This window comes from Dermacentor silvarum, chromosome 5, assembly GCF_013339745.2.
Source record: "Dermacentor silvarum isolate Dsil-2018 chromosome 5, BIME_Dsil_1.4, whole genome shotgun sequence".
NCBI classification, from domain to species: Eukaryota; Metazoa; Arthropoda; class Arachnida; order Ixodida; family Ixodidae; genus Dermacentor; species Dermacentor silvarum.
The window spans coordinates 173,982,642-173,996,020 of NC_051158.1; the positions used below are offsets into that span (position 1 = coordinate 173,982,642).

General features: G+C 50.5%; 1 protein-coding gene across 5 annotated transcripts in view; it reads left to right on the forward strand.

Annotated features, from left to right (window-relative positions):
- LOC119454588 (zinc finger protein 664) overlaps window positions 1-13,138 on the forward strand; it is a 77,057-nt gene extending 63,919 nt beyond the window's left edge. For all 5 annotated transcript variants that reach the window (XM_049666897.1, XM_049666894.1, XM_049666893.1 and 2 more), the window contains 2 exons: window positions 7,735-10,307; window positions 11,655-13,138. In XM_049666897.1, coding sequence (XP_049522854.1) covers window positions 7,735-8,144 — 410 coding nt within the window. In that variant the 3' untranslated portion in view covers window positions 8,145-10,307; window positions 11,655-13,138. The remainder of the gene's footprint in view (window positions 1-7,734; window positions 10,308-11,654) is intronic.
- The last annotated feature ends 241 nt before the right edge of the window (window positions 13,139-13,379 follow it).

The following is a 13,379-nucleotide window of genomic DNA, read 5'->3' on the forward strand; positions in this document are numbered from 1 at the left end:
AATCGCCAGCTGTTGTCCTTCTTTTTGACGAGCACAACAGGGGAAGCCCACGGACTGGGAGAGTGTTCAATAATCCCTTTGGCAAGCATTTTGTCAACTTCGCTCTGGATAACTTGTCGCTCAGAGGATGACACCCGGTATGGGCGTCGGCGAACAGGTGCCGCATCGCTGGTATTTATACGATGCTTCACAACCGTAGTTTGACCCAAAGAGCGATCGCTCAGTTCGAAAATGTCGGCGAAGGACTCGAGGAGGTCATGGAGCTCTGCGGCGGATTGGGGGTCGAGGTCCGGCACAATCATTTTTGCAATGTCGTCGGCTGGGGCAGATGCAGAAGGCGCAGAACGAGCACTGGTCGAAGATGTCGCAACAGATAGAGCTGAAATATAGCACTCACGGGACGGTGACAACGTGGCAAGCGACATCCCTCGAGGAAGTACCTGAGGGCACTGGCTGAAATTGAGGATGGGAAGACAGGTCTGATTGGCCGCTGCAGAAATGACGGTGTGTGGGAAGGAGACGTTGTGGGAAAGCAGGACTGAAGTCGCGGGAGTGAGGACATAGTCTCCATCAGGAACAGGTGGAGAGGCGAAAACGGTGATGCAGGTTGCTGCTTGGGGAAGGAGACGAATAAAATCCGCAGAACAAATCTGAGTTGGGGCTTGAGCAGGAAGGTCAATGGAAAGGGGTAGGTCAAGTTGGACCACACCTGCTGAACAGTCAATCAGAGCAGAATGGGCGGTCAAAAAGTCGAGGCCGAGGATCACATCGTGGGGGCAGTGTTTGAGCACACTAAACAAAACGGACGTGTGGTGGCCGACGACACTGACACGTGCAGCACACATTCCGAGCACAGCCGGAGTTCCGCCGTCGGCGACCTGTAGCAGTCGAGTCGGAGCAGGAGTAAGGACTTTCTTCAGGTGCGTTCGAAGGTCAGCACTCATGATGGAAACTTGCGCTCCAGTGTCGATGAGTGCTGTAACAGGCAAACCATCCACATCCACATCCAAAAGGTTCCGATCAGTAGGCAAGGGTCAACAGAGGAATTTCAGGCCGTGATGCTAGAGCAGCATCACCTCCCGGAGCTGCCCCAGTCAGTTTCCCGTCGGAGAGCGGCGACGGTAAGCAGGGGACGGGGAACGACTCAGCTGGGGTGAACGGGAGCGGCTACTGTGCGGTGATGATGAGCGGTTAGTCGCAGTGACTCGAGCATTGTCAGGTGCTTCTTCGAACTCGGTGGGGGGCGCAGGCGGGCGAGGATTCAGTGGGGAGCGGCGGTAGGCGGGAAAGCTTGGTCGAGAGAGGGCCGGCCAGGAACTTCGGCAGTGGCGAGAGATGTGGCGCACACATCCACAATAGAAGCAGATGGGTCGATCATCGTGTGTGCGCCATTCGGCCGGGTTGCGATAGCTCAGGTAAGGACCGCACTGGTTCCGGTGAACAGGGGCAAAAGCAGCAGACGAAGCGAAGTCACGACGGTTGGCGGAGCAGATGGATTGCAGACCCACATTGGAAAGTTCTTGGCGAACCACCGATTGAATAAGGGACACGAGCGGCCGGGAATCGTCAAAGCACTGCGTCACTTGTTTGGCAGGAGACGCTGCTTCAATTTCTTGCCGGACTATATATACGACGTTCTCGGAGGGAGTGGGCTCATGCGGAAGACAAAGGTCTTCACACGTCGATGAAGCAGCGGTGTTGGGTAGATGCGTGAACTGCTGAACTATGCGGCGGCTTTTTGCTTCTTCAAAGCGGCGGCATTCGTTAATGATCTCGTTGACTGTTGTGATGTTCTTATACACGAGAAGGTTAAACGCGTCGTCCGCTATGCCTTTTAAAATGTGACTGGCCTTGTCTGCCTCTGTCATGTTCGTATCCACCTTGCGGCAAAGAGCCAAGACGTCCTGGATGTACGCCACGTAAGATTCAGTGGACGTTTGTGCACGGGTCCCAAGGTCCTTCTGAGCAGCACGTTGGCGGCCGATGGGCTTGCCGAACAAATCACGAAGCTTCTGTTTGCATTGCTCCCAACTGGTAATCTCTTCTTCATGTGTCTCAAACCAGACTCGTGCCGTTTTTTTGAGGTAGTATATTACGTTGGCCAGCATAAGCGTGTTATCCCGCCTGTTGTTGGTGCAGACCCGTTCGTAATTTGCCAACCAGTCATCGACGTCAACGTTGTCAATCCCAGAAAACATGCCAGGGTCGCGGGGCTGGGTTAGGATGACCGTCGGTGGCGTCGACGGGGCCGCGGTTGAAGACTCCCCTTCGGATGACATGGCGGCCAGGTTATGTCCGCTGCGGAGCTCCGTCTTGCGCAAGTGATTACCCCGCACGTCCACCAATAATGTTACGGGAAGGAAGAAGCGTCCTGGTATTTACAGATGGGTTTTAATGGCTGCGCAGAGAAGCGAAAACCCAGAATCTTCTTTGTCGTCTCCCAGGGCACCAACCATGTCCTCTTCTTTCCACATTACGCACTGTGACAATATTTTCCAAGATGGGCCTCATGAAGGCATACCATCAGATACCAATGGCACCAGAGGACATCACAAAGACTGCGATAGCAACACCTTTCGGCCTATTAGAAGTTCTTCGAATGCCATTTGGACTTCGCTACTCTGGACAGAAGTTTCAGCGGTTTATGGGTGGTGTCTTATACGGTCTAGATTTTTCCCACATTTACCTGGACGATCTTCTTATCGCTAGCGCCCCTCCATCTGAACACGAGGAACACCTGCAAACCGTTTTTCGATGTCATGACATCATCTTCAATGCAACAAAATGCCAGCTGGGTGTGCCCAAGCTGACCATCATGGGCCATACTACACAGTCCAGTCACATTAATGTGACCACCACGTACTTTCGACATCCACAATAAATAACAAATCACAGGAGGCAGGTGGCAGCACAGTGCAGTTGAGCATATATAAAGGGTGTGTGAAGGCTCGTTGGTGTAATACAGAAACAGAGCGATTTATCCGACGTCCAAAAGGGCATGATCATTGGCTTTCAGGCGGTGAAAGCATTTCCAAAACGGCTAAGTTTGTGAACTGTTCGCTTTCCACTTGTGGGGAAATACCTCGGTCCCGCAGTCCACGGCAGCAGCTCCAGCCTCGGCCGGCCGTGCCGCAGGGCACCCAGCCGCACCTCGCACGTTCCTCGCAACACTGCTCAGGCATCTGTCCTCTTCTTTGTCCCTGGGTGGCTCCTATCCACTATTCACGTCAGTGTTGCCATCAACGCCCTCGCAGAGAGAGGGTCAGTGTTCCACACTACCCCTCCCTCTGCGAGGGCGTTGACTGCACTGGCCCACGGTGGTCGAACCCGGCGGCATGGACGAGAGATGCCGGGTCGCCATGGGCGACGACGCTACGCACTCATTGAGCACGACCACAATCACCACGAAAAACACAATAACAAAAGACACACACACCGCTGCTCTGCGTTGCAAAATCACTCGCTCACTCTGCCAAGTCGTCACAGCGAGTGCACCACGAGGCACAAAACGAGAAGCAACAAGTCGGCGGTGGGTAGTGTAGTTAGTCGTCGGCACAATGGGTGCAAGCATTTGCTAGTGCCATTCCTTCCTCCATGGCCAGCACTTTTCCCAGCTGCGCTGCGAAGGTGTTGATGGCACAGGCCCACAGTGGCGGGCAGCGACGGCATGACACTCCCACCGGCGGGCGAACCTTGGAGACTGATGCACCGAACGAGGATCGGCGGAGCCGTCAATGTCCGAGTCACCGAGGCCTTCCAGGAACCCGCTGGCCCTAAAGCTGACTGGCTTCCATGACGGACACCTCACGAAGATTGAGCAGAACCAGGTGGTGCTGCTGCCTCGGAGTTGAGATCTAGGAACTAAAGGCCTTAAACCTTGTTGAGGTCTTGCAGAAACCGAAAGGCCTTAAAATGTCCCCTGGCGCACACCTGGTCTGGTTTTCTTATCCGACCTTGTTCTGACAAGTGCATGCAGCAGGTTGCCAGAGGGAGCCGCCGCCCGCTCCATGCCTTGCCACCAGAGACCCACCGCACCACCACCGCAGCAGAGAACCAGAGAACCATGCACCGAGGCACGGAGCCACTCTTAACATGGCATTGGTACGATTGCACTCATGATGTCTCCTGTGCTGGCAATGCCCTTCTCGAACGGCGGCACCGGGAGCTGCAGCAGCACGTAGAAAACCACGCCACCACCAGGACCCACGCCAGGCTCGATGACAGCGATGGAGGAGGAACCGGCGGAATCGCACGTCATCGAACACTAGAGGTGCAGCTCGCACCGCGGACATGGTCACGCGCCATGGCCGGGTTGAAGTCGCTACTAGCCGTGGAACGGGTACCTCCAGCCTTCCCCACTACCATGGTTCATCCCGGAACGCAGCCGGGCCGCACGTTACGGGCGCCAATATGGGAAAACGCTTCGGTCCCGCAGTCCACGGTAGCAGCTCCAGCCTCGACTGGCTGCACCCCAGGGGGCCCAGACGCAGCTCGCGCGTTCCTCACATCACTGCTCGCGCGTCCGTCCTCTTCTTTGTCCACGGTTGGCTCCTATCCATTCTTCACATCAGCGTTCCCACACGCTGTGGTAAAAGTATACCGTGCATGGCAAAATGGGGCTGTCCAAAATCAGTGACGTGGCAAATGTGGTGCACCACGGGCCATAGATGACAGAGGTCAATGATGGCTGCAGAGATGCGTTCAGGTGAATAGACGTGCTACCGTTGAGCAACTGACCACCCAGATAAACCAAGGGGCTGCTAACAGTGTCTCCCAAACTACAGTTCAGCGAACGTTGCTGCGTCTGGGCCTCCGCAGCAGATGCCTGGTTCATGCACCTATGCTGACTGCTGTTCATCGGCGATGAAGGCTGGAATTTGCACGCCAGTGCCGCAACTGGACGTCCACTGAGTGGCGACAGGTGGCGTTTTCCGATGAATCACGTTTTATGCTCCATCGAACAGATGGACGTTGGCGTATACGGCGCGAAACCTCTGAAAGCAAACACCCTGCAGCCATTGCCGGAAGAGTCCAGGCTGGACCTCAACCGCGTTATCTAGCACAGCGGGCCACGGCAGTGGAGTCGGCATGGCTCAACATCCCAGTGAACACCTTCAGGAAACTAATTGACTCTCTTCCTGCACGTCTCGCAGCAGTCCGCTCTGCGAAAGGTGGTAATTCTGGCTTTTGAGAGGTGGCCACAATTATGTGGCTGGACTGTATATTGAGTGCCGGAATTCGCTCCCATCCGGAAAAGGTCAAAGCTGCGCGAGAATTCCCGAAGCCTAACACTAAGCTACAGCTCCATGAGTTCCTTGGACTGGTGCACTTCTATCACCATTTTGTACCTTAGTGCGCAGCTATCTTGCACCCTCTACACAGACTACTAGCTACTGCGGAGAGCACAGCAGGGACCCTCACTTGGACTGACAAAGCGTGCAATGCTTTCTATCGAGTCAAGGAGGCTTTGGCAAACGCTGCTTTGTTCGTGTATCCACAGCCAAGCATACTGCAGTGCATCATGGTCAATGGCTCGACGCAGCCATCGGCGCAGTGCTACAGCAGCTGAGAAACGGAGTCTGCCGCCTGACATCTTAATTCTCGAGAAAGCTTATCCCTTCAGAAGAGTGCTACAGTACTTTCAGCCAAGAGTTGCTTGCCATCTATGCCGCCATCCGGCATTATCGTCACTATCTGGAAGGCATGTATTTTTTTGTGCTTACAGACCACAAACCTCTGACATACACCCTGAGTCTCCCGACATCAGACAGAGGAACACACATTGCCCTTGAGCTAAGTCAGATGTCTTACATATCCGAGTTCACCACAGACATCTGACATGTGAGCGGCGTCAACAATGTGGTCGCAGACACCCTGTCACGCAGTCCTGTCAATGCCCTTAGCCTTTCCGAGGGAACTGATTTGACTCAGCTGGTGGCAGCTCAGCAAGGAGATCAAGAACTCAGTCAGTTGCTAACAACAGGAACCGCACTGAAGTTGCAATGGCTACCTGTGTCCGGCTGGAAAGACCGAGTGTGCTGCGACTTATCAACGGACAACCCTCGTCCTTTCGTTCCTTCTGGCCCTCGTCGTACCGGCTTCCAGTCGCTGCACAAGCTGGCACATCCAGGTGTTCGGGCCACACAAAAGCTAGTGACAGCAAGGTACATCTGGCCATGTATAAATCGAAACGTCCGGCAGTGGACACGAGAGTCCACTGCCGCCTGCCAGCGCTCCAAAGTCCAGCGCCACACCGTGATGCCATAGGCAGAGTTCCCAGCACCGGATGCACGATTTGAGCATGTGCACTTGAACATTGTCAAACTGCTACCACTTTGTAATAGTCAGTCATACTTACTCACTTGCATGGACAGATTTGCACGCTAGGGTAATAAAGCTGGGCCTATTGTACACATCACCACTGACACAATCGCCCATGCTTTTCTGTACCACTGGATGGCTTGCTTTTGCGCACCATCCACAGTTACGACTGACTGCGGCAGACAGTTCGAATCTGCTGTTTTCTCCAGCATAACACGGCTGATCGGCACCTCTCACATAAGAACTACTACCTACCATCCTGAGAGCAACGGCATGGCGTAACGTTTCCACCGCCAGTTGAAAGCTGCTCTTGTGGCAATGGAAGGGCACAGTTGGACCGAAGCACTACCACTCGTCCTTCTTGGCATCCACACAACGCTGAAAGCTGACATTGGCTGCAGCGCCGTCAAGCTGGTGTATGAAACAACACTGCGATTGCCTGGCAAATTTTTTAGGTGAAAGCCCTGTTGCTACTGGCAACTACGCCAGCTGGTTGCAAGACTGGGCAAGCTTTGTGCCAAACCTTCGCGTGAGCTAGCGTCGCGACCCGTCCACATGCACTTGAAACTATGGTCCTGCTCCCATGCGTTTGTACGGCATGATGCAGCGCAGTGACCTCTTCAACCACCTTACGACGGCCCGTTCAAGGTCCTCCACCACACAAACAAGCAATTTACTGTGGACATTCATGGTCGACGTGAGGTCTCTACTAACCGCATGAAACCGGCTCATATGGATAACTCTGAAGGTCCCGTGGCTGTCGCGACTCTTGTCAGAGCAATGAAAGAAGTAACTGTGACTTCCTCGCGAACAACAGTGCAGCGCACACGCAGTGCGACGCGAACCACTGCTCCGATTTGACTAGACCTGTAATGTTCGGCAACTCACTGGGGAGGGAGTGATGTAGTGAATACCATCTACGCTCCGCTATAATGGATGGATGGAAACAACTGTATTGAAAATCAGGCGAAGTTCTCCCATGATGGGACTTGAAGGCCTTGCCTCGTCGCCGCCTACCCGCGTGCCGCTGTAACTCGCGTGTATTTAAATGGCTAATTTATAGCGTCACTCTGTGACGCCATGCTGTGCACCTGATAGGCAAGTCTGTTGGCGCACATGCCCCCCTGTCTCGTGAGAGAATAAAAGTCTATGTTTGGCACTCATCACTCACGATCTCATTGCTCTTTGCCCGCATTAGCAACCTACATCTGTGACGACGACACTAGCACATTTTTTACAGGAAGTAATGAAAACGACCTTGTCAAAACCGCCAGCAGAGGTCCAAGTGCGCTCTTTGCTCCATGTTGCTAAGATTCGAGTTGCCTGCTTTTGGCTGCGCCCAGTCAATTGCCATTTGCGCCAACTTTTGTTTTGTTTTGTAGAAGTTCTTCCACTTTTGTTTTCTTTGTGCAGCATCAAGGCCTTCTGTTTCTCCATCAACGGCCAAGGGTGACAACTTACGACAGGGACGCCGCCACCGCTGTCACTTCTGTGACTATGAGACCAACAGGCTGTGTCATCTGGAAACACACATCAGGATTCATACTGGCGAGCGTCCATTTAAGTGCCATTTGTGCCCTCAGAGCTTCTCACAAAAGCCGTCCCTGACAATGCACCTGCGCATCCACACAGGCGAGAAGCCATTTCACTGTCCTTCATGCCCTCGGAGCTTCTCCCATAAGTCCAGCATGAAGATTCATCTTCTCACCCACACAAGTGAGAAGCCATTTCGGTGCCCTAAATGCCCTCGCACCTTCTCACGTAAGTGCAACATGAGGCAACATGAGTGCAACATGCACAGGTCACACTTTGCTTTGCGGTGAAATAAAAATAGGTATCATGAAATTCAATTGGCAGTTCCTTGAAATTACAACCTTTTTTTGGGGGGGCATTCGACATAATTTCCAGTTGTATGCAAGAAAGCGGCTGGTACTGCAAATAAAGTTTACGTTTATCAATCTGTGTGGCTTAGAAAATTACAGCTTTTCATATTGGGGGCGAGGACATGTCGTGGCGCCGCCACGCGGAGTCATCCATGTGACGTGTTAAGTTGGATTGCTCCATCAGCCCTCTCCTGCTCTGCCGGCAGTCGCTTTTGCATCGTCTTTTATTATTATTATTACTATTATTGTATTTCACTTCGACAAAATCAGTGAAATACTGCTATGGCTTCGTCACTGACAGTATGTTATGTTAAATAACTGTTCCGAAAAAATTAACTTCCTTTTAAAGCCTTAGACCGATTGGCGGCGGCGTCTGCTATGGCCACCAATATGGAAACCACAGAGGCTGAGTCCGTTGCTTTTGTAAAAGAGACTATTGTGTTGAATTCAAACTAAATATCAAATGGGCTTTAGGGTGTGCTTGTGGTAAAGAAGCATATTTTTGTTGCAAGAAAGGCATACAACATGTTCACTGTGTAATTTCATTCATTGTAGGTTTGCATCTACAAACGGGCCACGGTTGACACAACAAATAAATGGCATTCACAAATTTATATTCCTGTTTAGCACCCGTACCCCCGTGGAGCACTACTCAAGTGATTTCTCTGTTTTGTGGGAAGCAACCCAACATGCTTTGAGGTGCATACAGCGCGACCTTTTTCACATGATTTGAGGCATACACACGAGAGCCATATGCACGTGCGCGCGTCATTCATAGAGTTATGCTTTGTTATTTTTCTCAGAGGGGTTCCCTTTGTGACATTGTAACTAGATAAAATTTTACATTTTTGCCAATATGATGACGAGCACACCTCTGCAGCACAATTTTAATATTTATTTGTTGTTTCTTATTGCATGAATCTTATGCGGTTGCGACATGGTGCATTATCGATTGCGATTGAGCCAAATCGGCATTGAATTTTTCGACGATTGACTCCCACCTGCAGCTTTCACAAAGGGGCCAATCGCGATCAAAAAAGTCGGTCCCGATAGGGCTCGTTCACGATTGAAAATGCACCATATGACACCACGACTCTGGGCATAAGGCAGCGCTCTTTTCCACCTTGCCGTGAAAAAAAACAAATGTTATGCTGGCGGTTTGCGGCCAACAAACAGTGCCCAGCGAGTGAAACGCAATACTAGAAGGGCTTGGTTGCCAGCACTTCTTGCATTATCGGTGGGCACTGGGGACACCGAGATGATGTATTTCTGTATCGCATGAAAACGAGTCTTTGTGATGCACGTTTGGCCCATCGTCAATCACATAGTGCTCACCAGTGGCGTAAAAAGCACTGGCCCCCATGTGGTGCAAGTATTGTGTATCACTTGCTGAACACTGTACATGAGCGATCGTCTAACGCCGTCTGCTACTCACCGAACATTTGTGCTCCGAGTCCGTACACAAAGTCTTCCTCATAGAATTGCTTGCTGCAAACACGTGTGTATGAGTTCGCTCTCTTACCCATTCGAAGATATATCAGCTGTGCATCGCGCAGTTTCTTTTCTTTGGGGTAAAAATGAAAGCTCACACCCTGTAGTAGCGCACTGAGGCACGGAGCAGTAAAGTACCATGCCGCCGATAACTTTGAGCGCACTTTCCCAGCTTGTGTATAGTCTCTAGATGTCCGTGCACTTGAAGTGAGTGCAAAACAATGCTGTTACAAGAGAAAAACACTAGGAAATCGTGGTTAGAAAACACCTCCAACCATCCACTTCCCTTCGTCGGAGCAAGGTGGGAGTGATCCAACTTTGCATGTCAAAACGATTGCAGCACCCGCCTCTCCAGTGGTGGGCCTCGCACCCAATATGCACTGCTTCTTGGACATTGCACTGTCTATAAAACTTTCCCTGCCGAACATTGTAGCACTTAGCGACTTATTGTGATTTACCAACTAGTTGCAAAGCTCCTGAGGACAAGAAATTCCCCTTTCTGAGAGTGTACAATTGCCATAAGACAGGCGGAATAATGAAGACATATATCTATAGCGACTGAATTTTAATAAACACAGGCTGTAAATGCAAAATGAATTCTTTGGAACATGGGTTCTCAAAGTGGGTTCCGCGGAACCTACGGGTTCCGCAGGCCCCTGCTCGGGGTTCCGCGAGCCACAGATAAATTTTCCCTGGTCCCGCTCCCGACAAGTGTCTAAAACGGCGAACACGAGGTGCGCTTGATCCAAAGAACGTCCATTACCCATGCCCGAGTGTCAAAAAGCACATCACAGTGCGTAACAGCAACGCGCGAACTGCGCAATAAATACGCAAGCAGCTTGTAGCCACCCAACCTCTGAGAACGGGCAGCGCGCCTAAGCTTTCGCACTTGAATCTCGGAGGCCGTAACTTACCACCATGCGCCTTTCTCCTATTTGTAGATAGGGTAGGTGCCGATAGCGTGCGCGTTGAAGGAAAAAAAAAAAAAAAAAAAAAAACGCGGAGCACCGCAAATGCGCGCCGCAGAAGAGCAAGAACGGCGTAGCGTCCAACCGAAACGAAGCGGCGCAGTCCGCATCGCCGTGGTCCTCAGCGGCAATCGTACGCGGCACGTGACTGACAGCAACGCCGAAGCGCTTCGTGCCTAATTGTGCCTTTAAAGCCTTTATTCTTGCGTTTATCGCCGCGCGTAACACCGCGTTGGCGGATAGCCGCGTGCCTCCGTAAGTGCGTAGTCGCTATCGCTGATCGCGTCGATAACCACCGCAGTTTCGTCCGCAGCGGTTGCGGCAAATAGTAGTTTCGTTTTCACTCGATGCGCGCGTCGGCTGCGTGCCTTCACAACTGCGTAGTCGCCTCCCGTGGCAGCGTCGATAGCGACCGCAGTTTCGTCCGCACTTCTTGCAGCGAAAGGTAGTTTCGTTTTGACTCGGTGCGTGCGTCAGCCGCCTGCCTTCTGAACCGCAAGGTCGCCGTCCATGATCGCGTCGATAGCGGCTGCGGTTTCGTCGACAGCGGTTGCGGCAAGCAGTAGTTTCGCTTTTACTCAGTGCAAAGCTGTCAAAGATAAAAAGCACCGGCTACATCGCGATGGACGGACAATTTGTTGGCGAGCAGCTGAGGGGCGAAAAAATAATCGGGATGTGCGCCCGTTGGTGCAAAGCGCGTCTCAGATGAAAACGCGCGCCGCGAAGGATGTCGCGAGGCCTTCTGCTAGCGCTAATCAGTCATGAGATGAAGAGAATTTCAGCTTCCGCACTGGTCTTGTGCTAAATAGAAACAAGATTTGACTATTCATTGAGTAAATAAAAGCGTGTTGACGTAGTGCAGCATTTGTTTGTTTTCTTGATACCCTCGATAATTCGGTTAAATGGGGGGGGGGGGTTCCTTGGCACTTTATGGAGCTTAGCAGGGTTCCCTGGGATGAACGTACCTGAGAACCCCTGCTTTGGAAGAAAGAATCGTTAAGCTACCACATCCAAGGCACCCCAAACAGAAATCTTCAGTAATAGAAGAAAAAGATGCACAAGAAGTCTTTTGGTTAAGTGTGATGGTGCTTGGGCTGTGTTTATGCCACAAGCTTATCATTCAAGACAATGGTGTTTTCTGAACACTGAACAAAACTCAATTTTGCTCAATGGATACTGACTGATGTACACATAGGCGATAGTGATGCAACACATAATGTATACTCCAGCTTGTTCAGCCACCTTAGAGGATACGTCAGCTATAGAGACAACAGTCAGGATACTGTAAAATTATCATCATCATCATCAGCCTATCTTTATGTCTACTGTTGGACGAAGGCCTCTCCCAGCGATCTCCAATTATCCTTGTTGTGCGCAAGCTAACTCTACAAATTTCCTAAATTCATCAGCCCAACTAATTTTATGCCATCCTCGACTGCGCTTTCCTTCCATTGGCACTGATTCTGCAACTCTAATGCAGCACTGGTTATCTGGCCTACGTATTATACTTGGCCTACCCGGGCTCATTTGTTCCTCTCAATATCAACTAGAACATCAGTTACGCCTGTTTGATTTCTGATCCACATCACTCTCCACCGGTCTCTTAATGCTATACCTAACATTTTTCGTTCCATCGCTTGTTGTGTGGTCTTAATTTGTTCTGAAGCTTCTTTGTTAACCTCCAAGTTTCTGCCCCATATGTTAGTACCAGTAGAATGCAAGGATTGTACTCTTTTTTTTTTTGAGGATAGCGATAAGCTGGACCTCCTGGTCATGATTACTGAATCTTGGTCACATTACCTAGTCACATTACCGAATCGTGGCCAGGAGGTCACGATTCGGTAATGCCTTCCATATGCATTCCAAGCCATTTTCATTCTTTAATTTTCCTTCTCATGATCAGGGTGCCCAGGGACTAATTGCTCGAGATAAATGTAGTTCTGCACTGATTGTACAGGCCGACTGCCAATCATGAATTCTTGGTCTCTTTCCAGGTTATTGAACATTACCTTTGTGTTCTGCATATTAATTTCCAAAGCCACCCTTGCACATTCTTTGTTAAGGTCATCAATCATTTTTGCAATTCTTCCTCATTATTGCTGAACAAGACAATGTCACCTGCAAACCGAAGGTTGTTCAATACTTGCCATTGATCCTCACCCTTAATCCTTCCCAGTCTATTAATTCGAATATGTCTAAGCATGCAGTGAATGCGTTGGAGAGATACTGTCTCCTTGCCTGACCCCTTTCTTGATAGGTATTTTTCCACTTTTCTTGTGGAGAATTAAGGTAGCTTTGGTGTCCTTGTAGATATTTGCGAAGGCATGCACATTAAATTATCAGGGTCAGGAATCCCATCAGGCTGCTATTTCAACAGCTTCTAAGTCCTATCCTTGCGTCTTTTTCACTGTTTCATTTAGATCATTGTATTTTAACATATCATTGTGTGAAAAAGAATGCTCAATAAACTGAAACTAAAACATATGTTTCCTGCACTTGTTCATTAAACAATGCCTCCAACACTGCTGGCATTTCTACTGAATAAAATTCCTTTCCATAATCTATGAAAGCCATTTAGAGAAGTTGGTTGTATTGTGCAGATTTCTCAATTACCCGAGTGCAGACATGAATGCAATTCATTGTAGAATACTGCTTCCTGAAGCCAGCCTGTTCTCTTGGTTGATAGAGTGTCGCCCTGATTCTATTTGAAATTCCT